At 40.4% G+C, this 23,222-nt stretch overlaps 1 protein-coding gene across 1 annotated transcript in view; it reads left to right on the forward strand.

Annotated features, from left to right (window-relative positions):
* Positions 1-1,896: 1,896 nt before the first annotated feature.
* LOC311293793 (uncharacterized protein) overlaps positions 1,897-23,222 on the forward strand; it is a gene marked incomplete at its 3' end in the record, with an annotated part of 33,260 nt that continues 11,934 nt past the window's right edge. Inside the window, exons 1-4 of the mRNA XM_084414278.1 lie at positions 1,897-2,415; positions 3,173-3,206; positions 5,681-5,752; positions 17,658-17,820. Coding sequence (XP_084270404.1) covers positions 2,401-2,415; positions 3,173-3,206; positions 5,681-5,752; positions 17,658-17,820 — 284 coding nt within the window. The 5' untranslated portion in view covers positions 1,897-2,400. The remainder of the gene's footprint in view (positions 2,416-3,172; positions 3,207-5,680; positions 5,753-17,657; positions 17,821-23,222) is intronic.

Consider the following 23,222-nt stretch of genomic DNA (forward strand, 5'->3'; position numbering starts at 1 on the left):
TTACACAGAATCAAAGAGTTCACTTTCAACAGATCACTAATAAACTTGGAGAGAAAAAAAAATAAAAAAAATAAAATAAATATATTAACAGGCCCTGACAATATACAATCTTTGTTTCTAAAATTGGCAGCTGCTGTTATTTCTAATCTTCTGGCTTTCTTTAAATATATCACTACATACAAATAGGATTCAACATATTTTGGTCTGTTTTTGTAATTCCTTTGCACAAACGGTGTGATATTTGATAACTACAGACATTCTCTGTGCTCTCTCAAAAACCTTAAAAGTGAACTACTAACACACTATTTTTATGCCTTTATTTTCTGGTAAATGCTAGCCGCTAGGCTAACAGAGCAGCACATGACACCCTCATACCTCATATCTCACAGTTTATCAGTAGTCTTCCACACCCTGTGCTTTACTAGATGCTCTGAGCTAACAGAGAGAGACTGACACTGCTTTAGCAGGACTCTCAGCAGAAGAGCGCTCAGTGTGGGAGAACGGGCCAGACACAGCTCTTCTCATGAAGCTAAAGGAAGTGGACAGCACAGAGTGAGAGATAAACAGATGTAGAAATACTGATCCAGCATCCAGATGTGCTGCTAGTAAAGCAGAAGTGGGGCAATGATCGCTAGCTAAGAACATGGCTAATGCCCCTGTGATGCTGAGGTAAGCATGTGCCAGCGTCTGCGCTCCCGTTCCCAGTGTCACAGCAGGAGCAGATAAAGGCCACAGTGGAGGACTGACCATCACCAGCAGTCGTGTTAGCAGAGCAGCTAATAGAGCCAGCAGGGCATGAAGCAGAGGTGCTGTCAGCATCTGGATGTGGTGGACTAGTACCTCTCCCTAACCCTAACCCTAACTCTAACCCTAACCCTGGATGTGGTGGACTAGTACCTCTCCCTAACCCTAACCCTAACTCTAACCCTAACCCTGGATGTGGTGGACCAGTACCTCTCCCTAACCCTAACTCTAACCCTAACCCTGGATGTGGTGGACCAGTACCTCTCCCTAACCCTAACTCTAACCCTAACCCTAACTCTAGCTGCACATTGACCTCTGGGTCCAGATGTTGGTGACCACAGGTGCTAAATCATTATGGCTACTCTGACAAGGTGAACTCAGATCCTGGAAATGATGAGCACTGTGTCATAATCACTAGTCTAACACACACCAGTGTATGCACGTACATGTATGCAGTACACATGCAAACGTAAATGTGTACAACACACTCTTATTTCTGTTTAAGTTAGTACGTGTTATTGTAAATAGTTTCATGTAATTGTGGGAGAATCTGAACCAGTGGCTGAGCCAGAAGCGTGTCCCAGTGTGGAGAAACCGCATCATCGTTTGATTTATTTTTACTATGTGTTATTCTTACCATAAATTAAATCACGTTATAGTATTTTTAACTTGAATTGACAGTTAATTTATGTAGTTTGCAAATAAATTCTTTCTCCATTCTCCTCTACCTGGCGAACTGCTGATTAGGTGAGCGCATTTACATTTACATTTATTAATTTAGCAGACGCTTTTATCCAGAGCGACTTACAAATGAGGAATACAACAAGCAATGTGTCTGGAGAGAAAGCAGTAGCAAGAGAAGTGCTAGCAATACATGGTTTCAGTCATTGTCTTGAACAGTAAAACCAAGGAGAGCACTTTTTGTGAAGATGTTTGTTGTTATTTTAACAGTCATGAGGAGAATGATCAGTTAAAGAGTTTCAGGATCAGTGTAGACAGTTTCTAAAGGACGTTAGCGTACGTGTGGAGGCCTCGTATCCAGTGTGGTCTCACTGAAGACAAGCCTCACTGCTCTCAAACCTATTTTATTTATTTGATGTCCTCTCAGAGGGTAAAAATAATATCCGTTCTGTTGATTACAAGGTCTTGTAATAGTTAATTTTTTATTTTTATGAATGTCAATCTTTTTGTGAGTTGTTTAATAGTTCCAAATTGGTTCCATTCCTTAATGTGTTGTTTTTTAATATTACATTTAATGTCTTTTAACATCTACATTCTGTCATTTTATTTGTACTTTAAAAAAAAACATTATATCTGAATTTGAGCAGAAAATGTATTTCTTTTATAACAGCATATATCCTATACTCTATATTATCAGAGCATATGTGCATACATAATTTTTTAAAAAGAATACAAAAACCGCACAAGAAAAAATAAAAAGCGCGGGTAATAAACATAGCTATATATATATATAGTGCGCCGAGCGAGTGTCAGTAATGGCTGACCCAGATCACACAGAACCTGAGGTTCGAGTCCCCACCGCGACCGTCGCCTCTCCCCCTCCCCCACTCTCCTGGGTCTCACACCTGCGACACACTCAGATGCAGATCGAGAGGCAGGGATGCGACGGACGCGGCGAGACACGGAGGAGACAAGATGTCCGACGAAAAGGTAAGTTTTTGACTTCTTGTACAAGGTTCTCAAAATAATATGGTGCTGTTTATTTAACTTGCATATTGTTTGCACATATATCGTAACGTAAATGTCACGTCATTTTATTTTCTATAGCGCTTTTCACATTAATCATAATCTCAAAGCAGCTTTGCAGAAAGTATAGATTAATGTACCAAAATGAAAATATTGATAGTCTAATAATAATATATCCATTAGGGGTTTAGATTCCTAAGAGTCTTAAGCTCATGTTTTAAGGCCACAGATAGGATTGCATAGGTGACTGCATGTTTAGCGGTAATTAATCCGCTTTTAAACTTCGCCTAATTTTAAAATGTTGTTGTCTTTATGTAACTTCTGAACTATATATTTTGCGTCCCTGTTACTTCACCTAGATTAGCTCACTGTTGATAACATTAATGTAAGATGGCCAGGAGTTGGATCTTTTGCGGCCTACAGGAGTCTGAGGCCAGGCCTGAGATTCATGCGTTTTATCACTATAAACATCAATAATGGGTTTACAAAAGCAAGAGGGAAGTTTAATAAATTTAGGACAAGTTTTTCTACTTCTGTAATGCAGTTTTCAAGACCAGACAATAAATGGCATTTATTTTCAGTCAAAATGAAATTGTTTTGGTTTATGTTACAATGTCAATTTCTTTAATATATTGCCAAATTGTACCATTGCAGTTTTAAATACAGTGTAATGTGATGTTTGACCATGATGTCTGACTGTCTATGACACTTGTGCTTGCAGACTAAAGTTACGAATGGCAGCTCTGGATGCACAGGTGAGATAATGAGAAGATAGTAGGCTACAAAACACATTTTACTCATTTGTGGTATGTCAAATTGTAGAGCGTCACTTATTGCTTAAAATAGCCTAATTCTTAAACCTTATGTAGCTTAATGAGCCAGAGTAACCAAGGTTTTTAAAAGCACAACCTTGGAGAAAAAGAAATATCCATCATAGCCCCCCATGCGCCCTCCTTTCAGTCTCTTGCAACACCATGCCAAGTTCATGGATGTGCATGAAATTCAATATTTTAATCTGCTATCTTTTGTTTATAGGTAAATAATGTTTTAATTAATAACCGGTCAGTTTAAATAGAAGTTTTGAGACCACTCACAAAGTAATTAAGGGATGATTGTAGTAATTAATACAATCTAAAGTTGATTTTTGTAAACTTAAATTTTTTGTTATAACTTGATCTGTACATTTTCTTTATGGTTTAATTAAAAAAGAAAACAGATCATTTGTTAGAAATCAAGGCAAGTAGGTGATTAGCCTATATCTGCTTATTTTAGTGAAAAAGTTCATTTAAAAAAACATTTCAGTATTTTTACTTTTTTGTTAAACATTTGAAACGCTTTCAAAGGACAGAAGATTTGGTATTGTGGCATTAAACAATATAAATATGTCTAGTCATATGATCATCATGTTATTGTGAAACCAAAAGTGTACTTTTCGTGTTCAATATAAAGATAAAAAATACCTCGCTGATATCTAAAAAAAAGTACTTTTAAATGCATTCATCGTTGGTGAAAATTAATTTCTGATGGCTAAATAAATTTGGGCAATTACCCCTAAACTCTGACACGTTAGTAATGGTTCAGTAACTGGACATTGATATTATTACTTAACTGTACGTGTCGAGTAAATACAACATGTTGTCCTGTGTACTGTCAATTTCAGTGGATACTGTAGTTAAGTTTGTTTTGTTGTAATTTTTTATCATTGTATGAAATTAAAAGTGACAGTTCACATTAAATTGGTGGTAACTACAGGTTTTGCTAAATTGGTGTCATTGATATCGTCCTTATTTTGATACTTGGAAATAGGGCTGAACGATATTCGGTTTTAACATCGACATCGCGATGTGCGAATGAGCGATAGTCACATCGCCGGAACATGCGATGTGAAGGGTAACGTTACGTTAGTAGCACCCATAGTGTAAGAGAACGGTAGCACACAGTAAACACAAGTTTGTTGTATGGCTTTTTGCTGGGGTGACATAGGCGTTCCGCGTGCCTGCACAGTGAGGATCTGACAGGAACGCGCTCACAGCTCACAGCCAACATTCACTGGCAATCCTATAGCTAAAAATGCGCGACGAAGAGGATCCGCCGCAAAAAAAGTCAAAATCAGCTATTTGGGACTAGCCTATTTCGTCTACAAAAAGGAGGATGTTGTTGACCAAAAAGAGGTAGGCTACTTTGCTGGAGTGTTATAAAGTTGTGGATGGTTGTCTTTAAAAAAAAAGTCGTTTCGTGTTCGCATTTATGAGGGAAAAAAACAATGTTACGTGACATTACGGACTCGTCACGCGGCCGTTATGAAAGCGGCAGTAAAAGACTGCTTTAAAACTTTCACAGAGACCTCAAACAGAAAGCACAAAGCCTTTCTTTAAAACGAATTTCGTTTTTTATTAATTGTATCTTAATTTTAATCAGTATTTCATTATCCATTTTCTTGGATTTAATAAATAGCCTAAAAATTAAATATAGCAGCCAGCGCCTGAACTGGAGATTAAGCTATCATCCATGAACCGAAACTCAGCATAAAAGGTAGCCTACTCGCCTCACATACCGAAAAATAACAATAATAATAATAAAAAAATAGAAATATAACTATTATCTACAGAAGAACCATTAAAAAAAATAAAAAATTAATCTGTATGAAAAGTGCATTTCTCCCGATCACTGCTGCGAAGATCGCGAGTCAGTAGGCTATTGTCAACTTCATCTTTACAGAAAACACTTGTTTATTAATAAACAATTAAAATGTTTCATTATAATATTTTACATACTATTAATCATTACTTTTGCTGGTTCTAGGTGCCGTTTACATGAACGCGTCACTGAATCAGCACAGAAAACATAATTTTTCGGGTCCTAGAACCTGAAGAACGTTAGGTCCTGTGTAGAATGTTCACCGAATTCTGAGAGAAATATGTTTCTGGAATAAAATATTAAGTGGCCTTTTTGTCACTTGTAATGAAGCTTGCTTATTAGTGAAATTATTAATAACATGGAATGGTAATTATTGACTTTAGCCTGGATTGATGGCTCGCAATATCGCGATATATATCGTTGGGAAAAAAATATCGCAATGTAATTTTTTTTCCAATATCGTGCAGCCCTACTTGGAAATGATCAGCTGGAACTCCATTGTTGGTTATAGACATTGGTTGAATGTAGCTGTTTAAAAAATATTTTGTTCGCTACTTGTTAATTTTACCTGTATGTTTACTGTGTTTTATAGAGAGAGTACTGATGGACAGTGATGGATCTGACTCTGAAAATGAGACTGGAAATGGTGCTTCAGATTCAGCAGGTATGTAGTCAGCTACTGAAAGGGAATGATGGGAAAGCTAGAAAAGGCTTGAATATTATTGGAAGAAAAATTTGAGTGTGTTTACTGTAGACATGTGCCGGTATTCGTTAATGCGATACACTGCGGTAATGAATATGCACAATATTGTTATCGCGGGCACTTCAAAATACCGTGAAAAATAATAGATCAGAATTTAGATTTATAGAACGTGCATTATCTTATTTTCCATCAACCGCTTAAACACTGCGTATATGCTTCGCGAAACGTGCGCACTGATGTTGTTTTAGAGAAAGGACCACAGGTGCTTAGGAGGCTGTAGTTCTCGCCCTGGAGCGTCGGTCAGAACGCAGGACAATCTTCGGACAATACTGAATTATCTTCGGCAGCACAGACATACATTACACACTGATTACAGATGCAGACTTGAATGAAGTAGTTGCCTCTCAGTTCAGATTAACAGGAATGGTATGTTTACATCAGGTATTGGAGGGTATGAATGCAGTGTAGTGTATGTAGTGTAGCTGAAATAAAAAAAAACAATAATAAATATAACATTGTATAAAGTAATATTATAGATGAAGTCTATCCATCAGCTTAGCATTATATCTAACACAGTACACCAATTTAAACATGTGAATTATAACATGTGAGTATTCCTTAACATATGTATTCCTTAACATAATCGCTACAGAACAAATAATGTAAAAGTAATGTAAACAATAATGATATCTGTTTGTATAATACAAGCACAAAACTGAAATCAGTTACAAATAACATGCATCAGCATTCTACAATGACGTTCACTCTATGTTAACTACACGGCATGACTCGTCATTTCTCTCGAGTGGATTTATGACCTCGAGCAGCATACGAGGACCAGCGAGCAGCATACAAGAGCGCGCAAGTGTTTTTTCTAGAATACTCTGTTCTCCTGTTATTTCAGCGCTGCATTTTAGTCAAGGTAAGCCCATCTTCGATTCTCTGCTTATTTTGTATTTTTAACTTCATATAATTCTGTATTTTAGTTAGACGCGTTGCTACATTAAACAACAGCCGCGAGTGAAAATTATTATTGCAGTCTAATTTGCACTTACTGTAAGCCTTTGCTCCTAGCAGTTTCGATTTGGCACATTTTCGCGTTATTCACTTAATTGCCCGACCGAAACAGCTGTACTTACTCAAGCGGTGAAAGCATTATCTGTATATCTGTGTAATTTGCACGCTGTCGCGGAAGCGTCAGCGGAAGCGTTCAGCTCTCGTGTTCAGCCTCCTCATGTGAAGACCGACTCGGGTAAAGACAATCGACTCTACCTGCGCGACTCCACCGAGCAAGGACACTAGAAAGGCACTTAAGTATCTCCTTTTCCATTTTCCTTCCCTCTTTTTATCTTATTGTTCACCTTAATCAACATGTGATTTCAATACATTCCTGTTATCTCTCGGCAACGCCTTTTCATCACGCGCAAAAGGCAGCGCAATACTGCCAATCTGCGTCCCATTCTCTCATCCGCACACACTCCTCTCTCTCTTTCCGTTGGTCTATGGAATTGTCAGTCAGCAGTCAATAAAGCTGACTTCATTCCAGCCTTTGCATCTCATTCTACTCTTAATATCTTGGGCTTGACTGAGACCTGGATTCGTCCAGAAGACTCTGCTACCCCTGCTGCTCTCTCTATTTCTCCTTCTCTCACTCTCCTCGCCAGTCTGGGAGAGGTGGGGTGTTCAGGGCTTCTCGTTTCTAACAATTGCAAATACTCCACGCTCTCTTCTCTATGCAACAACAACTCATTTGAATATCATGCTATTACACTTACAACTCCCATTAAGATCCATATTGTAGTCATTTATCGCCCCCCAGGTCAGCTGGGTAACTTAGTAGATGAGCTGGATGTGCTGCTGTCCACTTTCCCTGAGGACGGCACCCCACTTCTAGTCCTCGGTGCCTTCAACATCCATCTCGAAAAGCCGCATGCAACAGACTTCATCTCTCTCCTAGCCTCTTTCGATCTCAAACGACTCATCACCTCAGGTACTCACAAATCAGGCAAACAACTGGACCTGGTTTACACATGCAACTGCACCACAGAGAACATTTTGGTGAGACCTCTCCATGTTTCAGATCATTTCCTCATTACTTTCAGTCTACATCTCTCTACCCCTGCACCACCACCCCCACCACCAGTCACTTTCAGACGAAACCTGCGCTCACTTTCCCCCTCCCATCTTTCCTCTGCCGTGTCATCTTCTCTTCCCCCACCCTCACAATTCTCATCTCTGGATGTGAATACCGCAACGGACACCTTATGCTCCACTCTAACCTCTTCTCTAGACAATATCTGCCCTCTCTCCTCCAGGCCAGCACGCGCTACTCCCTCCAACCCCTGGTTGTCTGAGGTTCTTCGTGAACACCGGACCGAACTCAGGGCAGCAGAGAGGAAATGGAACAAATCAAAAGACGCATCTGACCTGAGTATGTATCAATCTCTCCTCTCTTCCTTTTCTGTGGATGTTCATGCTGCAAAATCTTCATACTTCCACAACAAGATCAACAGCTCCTCCAACACACGATCACTCTTCAAGACATTCAACTCTCTCCTCTGTCCACCTCCACCACCACCCTCCTCCTCCTTAACTGCCGACGATTTTGCGAACTTCTTCACCAACAAAACAACAACTATCAGCAGTCAGTTCTCAGCTCCACACACACAGGAACCCAGACTGACCGCTTCCACAGCCAATATCCCTCTGTCCTCCTTTTCTTCGCTAACCGAGTAAGAAGTATCTACACTTCTCCTCTCCAGTCACCCTACCACCTGCCCTCTAGACCCCATCCCCTCACACCTTCTACAAGCCATCTCTCCCACACTTCTACCAGCACTCACACACATCATCAACTCATCCCTCCATACTGGCACCTTCCCTACAGCATTCAAGCAGGCTCGGGTCACTCCACTGCTTAAAAAACCAACGCTAAACACATCATTTGTAGAGAATTACAGACCTATCTCTCTCCTACCATTCATTGCGAAGACACTTGAAAGAGCTGTTTTCAACCAAGTAACATCCTTTTTGTCTCTAAACAACCAGCTGGATGTCAACCAATCTGGCTTCAAGAAAGGGCATTCAACTGAGACTGCATTACTGTCAGTCACAGAAGCCCTATGGATCGCAAAAGCTGCTTCCAAATCTTCAGTCCTCATTCTCCTGGATCTGTCTGCTGCCTTCGACACTGTGAATCATCAGATCCTTATGTCCAGCCTCTCATCACTGGGCATCACAGGAACTTCACTCCACTGGTTTGAGTCCTATCTCACAGGTAGGTCCTTCAAGGTCGCATGGAGAGGCGAGGTATCTAGAGCACATCAACTGACCACAGGGGTTCCCCCAGGGTTCAGTTCTTGGTCCCCTCCTCTTCTCCATCTACACCACATCACTGGGACACATCATACAGGCACACGGCTTCTCCTACCACTGCTATGCTGATGACACACAGCTCTTCCTCTCATTTCAACCAGATGATCCCACAGTAGCTGCACGGGTCTCAAGCTGTCTGGCAGACATCTCCACATGGATGAAGGAACATCACCTGCAGCTCAACCTGGCAAAGACTGAGCTTCTCGTCCTCCCTGCCAACCCGTCTCTACAGCACGACTTCACCATCCAGCTAGATTCATCATCAATCACCCCATCAAGGTCGGTCAGAAATCTTGGAGTAACGTTTGATGACCAGCTGACCTTCACAGATCACATTTCAAAGACAGCTCGATCATGCAGGTTTGCGCTGCACAACATCAGGAAGATCAGGTCTTTCCTAACTGAGCATGCAACACAACTTCTCGTCCAGGCCCTGGTCATCTCTAGGCTTGACTACTGCAATGCTCTTCTGGCCGGACTTCCAGCATGTGCAACCAAACCCCAACAGATGATCCAGAATGCTGCAGCTCGTCTTGTCTTCAACGAGCCCAAGAGGGCCCACGTCACTCCTCTGTTCATCTCTCTGCACTGGCTACCTCTCGCTGCTCGCATCAAGTTCAAGGCACTGACGCTTGCTTACAGATCTATCACAGGCTCAGCTCCCTCCTACTTTCACTCACTCCTACGAGTCTACATCCCTACCAGACGCCTACGATCGGTCAACGAGCGATGTCTCGTGGTTCCATCACAGAAAGCCACAAAATCACTTTCCAGAACATTCTCATTCACAGTTCCATGCTGGTGGAACGCTCTCCCACCCCCATCCGGAATGCAGAATCCCTGACAACATTCAAAAGACAGCTGAAAACCTATCTATTCCGTGAGCACTTAACCTCATAAAAAAAAAAAAAAATTCCTTTCCCTTTTGAAACATCACTAATCAGGCTTATGCTACTCTGAATAATGCCTGAAATTCATATTTTGAGCACTTGCGTTGTTGTGGTTTTTGCCTCTTCTTGATGACTCGCTTAATTTAGTCCTAATTTGTAAGTCGCTTTGGATAAAAGCGTCTGCTAAATGACTAAATGTAAATGTAAAATGTAAATACTCGATTATTCCTAGATATTTACATATAATCAATCTTAAACAAGTAAAGAATAGATGAAACTCACTTTTCTCGCAAGGACGTACACAGTTATTATTGTTCAACACAAACACCGCACCGTGACTTCTATAACAGTCTTCCAGAGGAGAGCGCAGCTGTTATTCTTCACGCGCATTTCACGTGCGCGATCATTTCCCGCGCATCCACTAATAGCCACTAGTTGGCACCTTTGTGCTACCTTTGTAACAGCCGCCCCCACATTTGCAGTGTAAATGTGTTCCAATTGACTGTTAATCCTCCTTGGGCAATTCAGGCAGCTGAATTAGCTTTACCACAGGTCTGATGAAACTCTTGTCATTAACCTTTACCTCAGCGGCTCTCACATGCCCATCAGTGCTTGGAAACACCTTTATCACCCTGCCTACTAACCATAGAGCCCTTGGTAATTGGTTATCAACCATCATTACAACAGACCCCTCAGTAATATCCTCGGTAGTCCTTTGCCATTTTTGCCTGAGCTGAAGACCAGGTAAGTAGTAGCGGATGAACTTGGCCCAGAAATGATCCACCAGTATCTGACTTTGTCTCCACCGTCTGCGACTTAGACGTTCAGAATCTTGATAGACAACTTGCGGCAATGAACTACTGGGCCGCCCCATCAAAAGATGATTTGGTGTTATTGGGTCAACATCTGAGATGTTAGCTGACACATACCCCAACGGTTTGGAATTCAAGATTGCCTCCACTTCAATTAAAACCGTTCTCAGTACTTCCTCAGGAATGCTTTGTGCTCCAATTGTGGTGCTAAGTGCTGCTTTTACAGAGCGAATCTCTCACTCCCACACTCCTCCAAAGTGTGGAGCTGCTGGAGGATTAAAATGGAAGTTGATCTGATGTTTTGCCAGTAACCTTTGCAGGTTAGAATTCATGACAGTGAAAGCCTCTCTCAACTCTTTCTCTCCCCCTCTGAAATTTGTCCCCTGATCAGAGTAAAGTTCAGCAGGGGTACCACGGCGTGCTGTAAACCTCTGTACTGCCATCAAGAAGGCATCTGTGTCGATAGAGGTAAGTACATCAAGGCCCAAAGCAGTCCATCCCAGTGGAATAGAACGCTGGCTTGAACAAACGCAGTCGTGCAGGAGGCAAGTCAGCCATCTTCGGTGAAACAGGTTTGGATCTTAACTTCCGGCACTCCAGACAAGCATATTGATGCTTCCTAACAGCCTCACGCCCTCTCAATATCCAGTACAACCGTCGGAGTTCAGCGAAGACTCGCTCTGGTCCAGGATGGCATAATCTCTGGTCGAAATCCTGGATTAACAGTTCGGTGATGCAGTGGCTCGGATCCAGCACAATAGGATGTTTGAAGTTAGTATCCAAATCCTCTGCTCTTCGGAGGCCTCCACCAACCCGAATGACCTCTTCTGTTGCATCAAACTCAGGAGCCAGAACAAGATGGCGGCTACTGGAAGGAACTGGTTTATTGGCTTTGAGAAGGTTATAGTCCTCTAGGAAACTGTCGAGCTGGGACTGTTTAAGGAGGAGGGAGACTGCCTGCTGATAAGTTCTTGCACTAGATGGAGCAGCTTGCTCCGCTTTCTCCTGCTGAAGGGTGCTTGCTGTGGCCTCCACTAGTTCACTCCATGTAGCATACCTGGGTATGGGACATACCTATCAGAACTTGAAATGTAATGGCAGAACAAGGAACATCGTAGCTCTGTAGGATCTTCTCCAACTGTCCCTGCTGGAGCTTCTGGCCACTCATCAGGGGTTCGTTAAAGGAAAGATGGACCTTGACACCACCTATTCGGTTTTGCTAGTTCCACCAAGGATTTACCCCTGGTCAGATCATTTGCCGGGTTAAGTATTGATCTCACATACCTCCATGCCCGCCAATCTGTGAGCGCTTGGATTTCAGCAATCCTGGTTCCCACAAAGACCTTGAATCAACACAAGTCTGACTGGAGCCATGTCAGGACAGTGGTCGAGTCGGACCACAAGATGGTTTTCCTGATCGGTAAGGTGAGCTCACTGATTATCAGCTTTGCAAGTTGAGCTCCAGTGACTGCTGCACAAAGCTCCAGTCTTGGCATGAATTGTTGTCGTTTTGGCGCAACTCGAGATCTGGCCAGCAGGAATGCCAAGTGAACACCACCTTCAGCGTCCTCAGAGCGTAGGTAGGCCACTGATCCATATGCTCTCTCAGATACGTCACAGAACACATGGACATCTCGTATCACTTCTGGCTGGTCCATAGATGTGGGAACATAGCAGCGAGGTAAGGTGATGCGAGATAATTCAGGCAGTTCTGCTACCCATGTATTCCAGGCTTGGAGCAGCTCCTCAGGCAGTAATGGGTCATCCCATTCTCGTTGTTTATCCCAGAGTCGCTGTACAATCACCTTAGCCTGAGTTGTATATGGCAATATTAGCCCCAAAGGGTCATACTGTCTGGCCAATGTACAGTACACAGTGCACATTGTGGTTGGGCCGTAATCCACCAGTGGATGTGGACTCAGAATGTGGAGTGACAGAGTTCAGGTAAGAGTCAGCGATAAAGGAGGCTTCCTCTAATTCAAGATGGTCTACCAATATTTAAAGAGCTCGGTAGCATTAGATTCTACAATGACATCTTCAGCCTGGCGAACTCCGCAGGGTCTCGATGAATCAACATGGGAATTCGTGGTTTGGGACCTAGATAGACTTTCTCCTGTACTGGAAGCGATGAGGGAAAGATCTCATAAGGCTGGTGTTGTGGCTGATTGTATGGCATTTCTGGGTGTGTAAGCCATGGGTCACTCTGCTGCACTGATTGTGGAGCATACACAGTTTGTTGCTGAGGTGGCGAAGGAACATCCAGCCAGGGTGCAGAATGAGGCGTTAAATATGGAGCAGTAGTAGGAGGGCAGGTGAGGGAATGATATGTTGGACTGCCCTGACCCTGAGAATTGTATGGTGTGGGGTTTGTCATGATATCCCCTCTGTGAGGCCTGAATGATTGATTATGGAATGCGTTTCCCTTGACTGGAGCATGCTGTCCAAAATAGGGCTGTGCTACTAATCTCTCTGCTGCTAGTTTCACTGGGTTTGAATAACTAACAGAAGTAACGTAAGTGACTGGGAATGCATGCTCTTTCCTAGCTCTATAAGGGACATCGTCACATACTGGAGGTGGTGGTTCAGGCCATGACTCATCCTCTTGAGGACTGTCCACTGTCGTTTTAGGTCTCTGTGGTGTTAGATGGGTAACTGAATGGGACTCAGCCAAGGACGCCGCTGATACCTGGGAACGGAGTGGTGAGACTTGGGGTGTTGCAGAGAAGGAAGCTGATGAGTGAGAAGGGTGTGAAAGTGGCTGCCTTGCTTTAGGAAAAGAGGCTCGGTCATCTCTCAGTGATAGGTGAGTATCTGCACTTTAGGTTTCCTCCAAAGTCCCACGGTATTTGGATAACACATGATGGGGCACTTGATCACGGAAACTTTGTATGAGATTATTGTCTTGGCCAATTTGAGCTTGAATGTTCTCTAATTCAGTATAAAAGGCTCCCCACTCATCTCTTTCTACATACCGACTTCCAGGTCTGGCCACTGCTGAACCTGCTTTGTACCTCGTTCTGGCAGTTTCATCACTCCCTGCATTGAACTCCTCTTCGAGTCTAAATGTAGTCTGTGCTGCAGTATCTTCTGTATTAGAGGAAGTCAGTTCTCTGTGGCCTATAATATTCACTTGGTAGTCTGACAAATAGACCTCTTTTGCCCCGACGTCACAGTTACGTCACGGCGCTAGCTGGAGGCAAAACAAACGGAAAACTGGAGGCGGCCAATACAAACCAACACAGATTCGGCTACTTAATAAGGAGATTAAATTATTATTTTTATTATAAAATGTCATCTTGTTGTGTTGTTGGGTGCAAGAATTGATGAAAAATGAGTATGCTGTATCTGGAATTTTTATTTATAGAAAATATCCACATCTTTAAAATTGCACAGTAATATGTCACTCTTTACATTGTCGTCTTCTTGGCGCTTGCTAGGCAGAACTGCGGATCGTACACACAAATCTTTACATGACCATTCAGCACATAGTTATAGGCATCTAAAGATTTATATGTCCTCAGTTTCTCGTTACCCTCAGTTTCTCTATCGGGTAGGTGTAGAAGTCAGGCCACTCAACTGTTGGTAGCGTTAACGTTAATCCTGTCAGATCGTCCATTGACTGAGCGCGTGTACGGTCATCTGTTTCCGTCCGTTAAAATTAACTTTTGCAAATAACAATTGCGGTCCTGGACAGTGAGTGACCTTGCACATTAAGATAAAATTGGATTTTCTCCAGTCATTGTTAAAAAAACAAGCTATCAAACTGGCAAACTAACGTTAGTGAAGTGGCCAGAGGGATCTTTCTGCCTCCAGCTAAGCCCCGGCCACACAAATACGTCACTATGTTTACCAACTGTAAAAGGGTCTATAGGCTGGCAGTCTGACTTGCCGTTTTGGACGCACAGATTCTGAAAGGGCTTCACTCATTCCTTTAGAAGTAGCCATTCTTAACCAAGGTAAGCACTGATATCCGGCTCATTTTTCACACGCTCTCATGCCACACATCCATTTTCTCACGCAGAGAAAAATCGCGGAGCAAAGAGGACACTGACACTGACAGACTAGACAGAGCAGGTTACTTATGATATGAAAAAAATTCTCAGCTCTCATGTTCTGTCCATTTTATTACGAAGTTCTGACGATAAATACCGTTTTGGCACTTGTAAATGTGACTTGACAGATCGCTGTAGCGCCTCAGTTCAGGTAAACCGATCATCTGTTACGTTTTATTTAAAGATGCAGTACAACTTACCGAAAGGTATATATGCCTCATACATAATATCGATCCATTTTGTTTTTTAGACATGGAAAGAGGTCAATAAAACTGCAGGTGAACAATTAGCCTATGTCACAGAACATTACATTTACCTCAGGAAAGCCATTTAATGACCATAGCATGTTAATTGGCAAAAAAAAAAAACTATAGAGGAGTATTTTGCTAAATGTGTGCACTATATTACATTTGTATTATATTTTTACTTGTGTCATAATTGTTATTATAATGAAAACCAAATTATATTTAATTTACAGTAATATGTGAGATATATTTTTTTCTTAAGAAAAATTAACATGTAGGCTATCTACTGTAGCCTACCTAATATTTATCCAGAGCCAATATTGAATCAACATTGAAATTAAATCCCAAGAATTGAACTGAAATCGTGAAAATTGTGTAAAATTCTGTTTAGTTATCAAATGTTTTGACAATCACAATTATATCTATTGTAATGCAAGTTGTTTTTTTCTACACCCAAAATTTGATAAAATTTTATACCGGCACATGCCTAGTTTACTGATATTTAGGAGTGCTTGTTGAATATTCTTTTACTAAAAGAGAGCTATTATGTGTCCCGACAAATCAATGGAGTTCACTAATGAATTTGAACAACGCAATCAACAACCATCCAAAGGTAATACGATTTAAATTAAACAGGAGGATTATGAAGACTTCTGATATTGTTATACTTTTAAAGAACCAGTGCTCTATGATTTGCATGTTTTTCACTTGCTTTTATTTTATTTATTTTTATATCCTAGATAATATATATTCTTAAGATAATTGTATATAATTTTCTCTTATACATTTTTCTGAAAATAGTATCTTTTATTCTGTGTGTACCAACAGAAAAAGAGTTGTTAATTGCACTCAGTGCCCCTTGCATTATTGGCATTATTGGTTAATCTGAGAAGAGAAGGAAGTGAAAAGACATTTTTGTTATTTGAGCTTTTGATCTTTTGTTCAAAAGTATAAAAACAATCCCGTTCTAACAGTTAAGCCCCGTTCACACTACAAGCGACTTTGTCGCTGCATGTCGCCAGTGGCTGGCGGTGAGGTCGTTAGTGGGCGTTCCCATTACTGGTTGCCTAGTAATGTTTGTGAGTGACATTCACGGATGTTACTCCATGTTGTAGACAACAAATCTCTTTTCTTGTTGGGACAATGATACTTTGCATTTATTTCTATTTATTAAACTGTAAATACTTTGTGCATGTCTGAAACTTCACGGAATAAATACATTTAAAAAAGAATAACTCCAATACAGTTACATAGTTTTTAGATAAAGCAACATGCAGCATATTCTCAATGTTTCTTGTTATTCTGCTAATGTTATAATGTTATAAAGTGCTGAGATCTTCAGAGATCTGTTAGTATTTAATGTTGTGTTGGGGTTTAAAGGGTTTGTGCTGTCTGAGTTTTGTGGGTCACCATTGAGCTGAAGAACAGAGCCTGTGCTTCAGTCCAGCAGAAGAACAAGAAACATTGAGAATATGCTGCATGTTGCTTTATCTAAAAACTATGTAACTGTATTGGAGTTATTCTTTTTTAAATGTATTTATTCCGTGAAGTTTCAGACATGCACAAAGTATTTACAGTTTAATAAATAGAAATAAATGCAAAGTATCATTGTCCCAACACTCTTAAGTCTTTGTACTAGCAACTTACAACTTTAATTAAAACACCCTTAAGAAATGTAAGGAAATCTTGTTCCTCATGTTTTTGAAGTACACTCAATTAATGACATTTTATAGTGTAAATATATTATTATAAATGTATTTTTTATATATGAAAAGTGGCAATTCCTTGTGTATTATTCAATATATTGTAAAATATAATGTATTATTTCATATATTTTTCAGTATATTTACACCATATAATATATCAATCATAAATATATTAAACTATATTTTCATTTCATTTACAAGCAAAATCCTTATAATTGTGTTTTTTAAGATCTGTTGCCGTTGTTCACCGTGGGCCAATATAATTTAAGCATGGGTAAACCCCTCCCATTATGTGCAGCTTTAATTAGGTCCTATATCGTAAATGTTTAGTTTCTAAAGGCTTAAACATGTAAAGAAAAGAAAAGAAAAGGGAAAAGTCCTCCTGTACAAATTTACTTCAATTTCCCAAGCAGTAATTATGGTTAAGACCAATAAAACTTGAATATTTTGTCATGTTTGGCTTGGTCCATTTTCGGCCCGGGTCCATTACACATCTTAGATAGTGACTAAATTACCAGCAATATTTTTGTCAAAATATTCCTTTTTAATATAGTATCACTGTTTATATTGTTCATAGGTATCATGCTTGCAAACATGTGCCAGAATTTACAGATTTTCAACCATGCTAACTAGATTTTAGCAAAAACGTATGTATAAAACTGTAAAACAATGAGAGAAAAACTGAAGACCATGTATTTATTTGATATGTTATTCACGTTCATGTCGTGTGGGATAACAATTACTTTTATCCCAATCACAATTACTAATATTTATTTTTATTTTCAGTATCTTCACAAAACCCACGGAGAAAGTGGTCTAAAGAAGAGATCCAGGTTGTGGAAAAACCTCTGATGGACTACATCCACTCTGGGAAGGGTCCTGGTAAAGCCCAGTGCATGGAGGACACTGGAAGGTCACCAGCAGCACTTCGGGGGAGAAGTTGGGGGGGGTGAAATCTTATGTTAAGAATCGTATTGATGCCTTAAAGCCTTTGTTTGTTGAAGGCAACAAGTTAAAAAAGTGTCAAAAGTTAACGTACTGATACGTTAAATAAATGTTAGAGTATTAAGAAATCGTAGATTCTTGTTTTTGTCGTAATTTCCCAAATTTCCAAACTTTCCTTGGGGAAGTTTATGGGGGTCGTACATAAAATGTCTTCTACTCAAAAGAATTCAATGTGGCACATTTGCATAAAAAAAAACATATATTATTATATATTATATTAACTTATTATTATTTAATGTGTCTCCAGTCTCGCTAGCAAAGCTTCAAACTGAGCCGCTGACATCCTGAAGTAAACCTCGAACCGTTCGGGATAATCCCGCAGTAAACTCTTCTTCCTCTCTACGATCTCAGGATTGTTGGATGGACCCAATATTTCTTTTCTTTTTCTCTTTTTAAGAAGAGAGGACAACAAAATCATCCTCCTTAAAGATGACATTTTGTATTGTTTTGCGAAATATTCCGCAACGCATTAATACACATCGCACTCATTGGGTTTCATAGGTTTCTGTGCGTGACAAATTTTTAGGATGACGAATAAGAAAAAACACAAATAGCCATATATCTTGCAACCCTGTTGAATGCCAGCATGTGCTCGTGTTTTAATTCAGAGTTGATTCCAGTATGCACAGATAATTATTCAGCAAACACAATGATACCTGTGAACATTTCCTGCTTGTCATACAACATGACTGTCTTATTTATCAAAATGTGGACCTTTTCAGATTCTCAGTTGAAGAAAAATAGATTCCTGTTAGACAGGAAGTGAGGTGAGGCTGTTGTCACTGTTTACATCCATACAAATGGTCTATTCAAATACAAGAGTTTATGGGAATTAGTCAATTGTAATTGTAAAAATCCATAAAAATATAAATATAGACAATTCTCCCTTTTAAACAACTCTTTAATGATTATCTAAACTTAATATGTATTGTTAATCTGGTACAGGTTTAAATTTGTATTAAAACTAGATAACCTACAGCTAACTCATAATAGCGCCCCTCGGTGGTGGTTTGGGGTAAGACACAATAGGCAGGTCCCCACCGGAATAGAAAAACCTGACAAAAATTCACCTTTCTAAAATGAATAATTTCTGATAATAAAGTTGATTTTTGGGATTCAAAAATTCCCCCAGACACTTCTGTGTAAAAATTATGGCTTTATTGTATTTAGAAATTGGTGTCCCCACGTGTACCCTTCTAGTCAGGAGTCCCCACGACGTAGCAAAAACAAGTATGTGTGTGTGTGTGTGTGTGTGTGTGTGTCAGACAGATGGACAGCGGGTCAGACCCCAGACTGCGCTCCAACTCAACATGTGTGTTTATCTCGCGTCTCCAAATGTCATATTCGAGAGCTGGAGGGTTTATCAGCCAGAATCTGCTGTTTGTTCAGATGCTTCGCCGCTCACGCTTTAAACATGTTATAACACTGAACATTACTGTAACACAGCACAAACTACAATAATACTGTACATTTACATGTTCTAGAGCTTGAGTTTCTCACCCTATTTGAAACTCCTTGTTATTTATTACTAATCTTATATATAATTATCTGAAATATATGGTCTGCTTAAATATCTTCCATTTAGTCATTTGTAATGTATTTAGCAACTACTCTTAAACTGAAGTGGATTAGACTTCTGTCCCCTTCACAATCCATCTTCATCTTCTTATTAACTGATATAATATGTGCCACATAAATCCAGCATATTAAAGATGAGTTGAGTCTCTCAGAGCTCAGATGAAGGAAAGCTGAAACATGAAGAAACCAGGAGTGTTTCTATAAACTCCTCATATTAACCACATGCATGATATTAGAGGACCGATAATGTTATGAAAAACACACACGTGTCCCGAAACATACACTAAACAAAATGGACAAACCCAAACGTTGGGTTAAAAAGGTAATTATAAATGTAACCCAATGGCTGGGTTGGTCCATATTTGACCCAAAGTTGGTTTGAACAACCCAGCATTGATTCCCGGAGCCCGAACGATCCAGACCGTGTGACCTTTGACCTCCTGATAATTAGCGCATCATCTCGGGCGGCTGGAGGGGAAATGATGCGTAGACCATGATATCATTCACTGATGTCATCAGTTCACTGGTCTCCGTGGCAACAGTGACATCTGCTAATATGACCATCAGAAGATGAGATCTGGGTTAGATCTGATGAACTGTGGAGAAGAGGAAACCTTTCTTTTCTTCTCTCTGGAAAAATCCCTGCAGTTTTCCATCTGAAATGAACACTAGTGACAGTAAAACACCAACAGCTTTTATTCCCTTTCACTCAGATGAGATTATCCACTAATAAAGGCGTATTTTTGCACGGTTCCTCGCACAACACGAGTGCATGATGTGTGAACTAATACATGTTGATGCTTGCATGACTATATGAGGGCTTTTCTCGGGAAAATGAAGTGAGTTTGTGCTTTAAAACAAGAACTAATATCTGGAGTCAGAAATATAATCTTAATTCAAAGGGAAACAAGATTTTTTTTGTTTTATATCTTGATTATATCTGTCTATTTACCATTGTCAGATATTACAGTTTTTTACGATTGCTATGACAGATTTTCCAAAACTCTTAACACAGTTAGCACTACATCCGTCTGTGTCAGCCCTACTATTAACACATTTCTTGTTGCTTTAACACAAAATGCACACAATTAACACAAATTTAAAATGCTTGAACTTCTTTTACACACAAGCTCAAACAAGACCAAAACAATGTATTTTTACTGCCAAATTTTACTGCTTTCACACTGTATGTCAGGACAGATAACACCATGCTCTAACCCTAACCTTACAGTAAAGTCAAGGTAAACACTAAACAGCTGTTTATATTGTGAATTGAAACACAAATATATCCCCTGTATTTTATTCCATTGCTACTGAGAAACAGCTGATTGAAGTTATGCAAATACCGTATGGGACAATGTGGCATTCCACCATTCCCGTGCAGTCACAGCCTGGTTAGACGCATCAGAGGATGATGTCCATTTTCCTTCCCTTTCCTCAACCCCATTGAGGAGTTTTCTCAGCCTGGAGATGAAAGGTTTTTGACCATCGTCCACAGGACCAAATGTCCCTCCTGTATGCAAAAGATGCTGCATACCAAGACATCACAGCTGAACACTACCAGGATAAGGCAAGCCAAAAGATTCTTCCCAAGATGCCTTACCAGGGAAGATATCAGGTGTGATGTGGATGAGAACATGTGGACAAATGCAGAAGACCGGGCAGATTAGAAGATGGCTTTTTCTGTTTGTATATTTTGTATTTTCACACACAGTAATACTGTAAATGGCAGCTATATGCATATTTTTGTTATCTTGCAGAAATGTCCTGTTGCAAATAAAGCCGTTACTGCAGCAATTCTGTGTCTGTCTTCTTTTTTTCATAAACCATACATTCTATAACCCTACTCTAAGAAGGGGCATTTATTTTGTTGTATTGAATTTCTGCTGCAAAAAAAACAACAACAACAAAATGCATAAATTTACATTACAAACAAAACAAAATGTAGAGAGACTTAAAAAAAAAACTGCAGTGCAAAACACAATCTATGATCAATACAGTATACTGTCTGTTGTATAAGGGCAGACCTGACACACATATAATAATGCAGTTTCTGTCATTTCAGCTGATGATAGTGTTTTCTTTGTCATTGTGTTATGATTGACTAAATGTTCCTGTTGGAAGAGAACATGTGTTCGTGTTTTGAATAATTATTTGATTTTGAAACATGTTTGCAGTGTTTTGTGAGACATACTGTATTATGTTAGTGTATTATTGTATTTTGAAAATTAGTTTTGGAGTTTAGTTTACAATGTGTGATTTTGAGCATGAAATTAACCGGTTTGCCAATTGTGTGTTTTAGGTGTTTTGGTGCGTTAAGAGTTTAGGAAACTTGTTAAATGTATTGAAAAAACTGTCATAGCGATTGTAAAAAACTGTAGTTCTTATTTTAAACTCAAACTCACTTCATTTTGATATTTTTCATTAAACAAGACTTAATATCTTCAGTAATTTTTCTTCTCCAGTAAATGTCTCTTAATTTAAGAATGTTTAGATAAAAACAAGCAACATAATAAAACGTTGCCAGATCTACGATCATCTCTGTTGGGTTAGACTGAACCCGTTCACCTCTCTTGGGTTAGACTGAACCCGATCACCTCTGTTGGGTTAGACTGAACCCGATCACCTCTGTTGGGTTAGACTGAACCCGATCACCTCTGTTGGGTTAGACTGAACCCGTTCACCTCTGTTGGGTTAGACTGAACCCGATCACCTCTGTTGGGTTAGACTGAACCCGTTCATCTCTGTTGGGTTAGACTGAACCCGTTCATCTCTGTTGGGTTAGACTGAACCCGATCACCTCTGTTGGGTTAGACTGAACCCGATCACCTCTGTTGGGTTAGACTGAACCCGATCACCTCTGTTGGGTTAGACTGAACCCGATCAGCTCTGTTGGGTTAGACTGAACCCGTTCATCTACCTGATCACCTCTGTTGGGTTAGACTGAACCCATTCATCTCTGTTGGGTTAGACTGAACCCGATCACCTCTGTTGGGTTACACTGAACCCGTTCATCTACCTGATCACCTCTGTTGGGTTAGACTGAACCCAAACATGTCTGTTGGGTTAGACTGAACCCGATCACGTCTGTTGGGTTAGACTGAACCCGTTCATCTCTTTTGGGTTAGACTGAACCCGATCACCTCTGTTGGGTTAGACTGAACCCGTTCATCTCTGTTGGGTTAGACTGAACCCGATCACGTCTGTTGGGCTAGACTGAACCCGATCACCTCTGTTGGGTTAGACTGAACCCGTTCATCTCTGTTGGGTTAGACTGAACCCGATCACGTCTGTTGGGTTAGACTGAACCCGTTCATCTCTGTTGGGTTAGACTGAACCCGATCACGTCTGTTGGGTTAGACTGAACCCGTTCATCTCTGTTGGGTTAGACTGAACCCGATCACCTCTGTTGGGTTAGACTGAACCCGTTCATCTCTGTTGGGTTAGACTGAACCCGATCACCTCTGTTGGGTTAGACTGAACCCGATCACGTCTGTTGGGTTAGACTGAACCCGTTCATCTCTGTTGGGTTAGACTGAACCCGATCACCTCTGTTGGGTTAGACTGAACCCGTTCATCTCTGTTGGGTTAGACTGAACCCGATCACGTCTGTTGGGTTAGACTGAACCCGATCACCTCTGTTCGGTTAGACTGAACCCGTTCATCTCTGTTGGGTTAGACTGAACCCGATCACGTCTGTTGGGTTAGACTGAACCCGTTCATCTCTGTTGGGTTAGACTGAACCCGATCACGTCTGTTGGGTTAGAC

Source organism: Rutilus rutilus (genome assembly GCF_951802725.1).
Source record: "Rutilus rutilus genome assembly, chromosome: 7".
Taxonomy (NCBI): Eukaryota; Metazoa; Chordata; class Actinopteri; order Cypriniformes; family Leuciscidae; genus Rutilus; species Rutilus rutilus.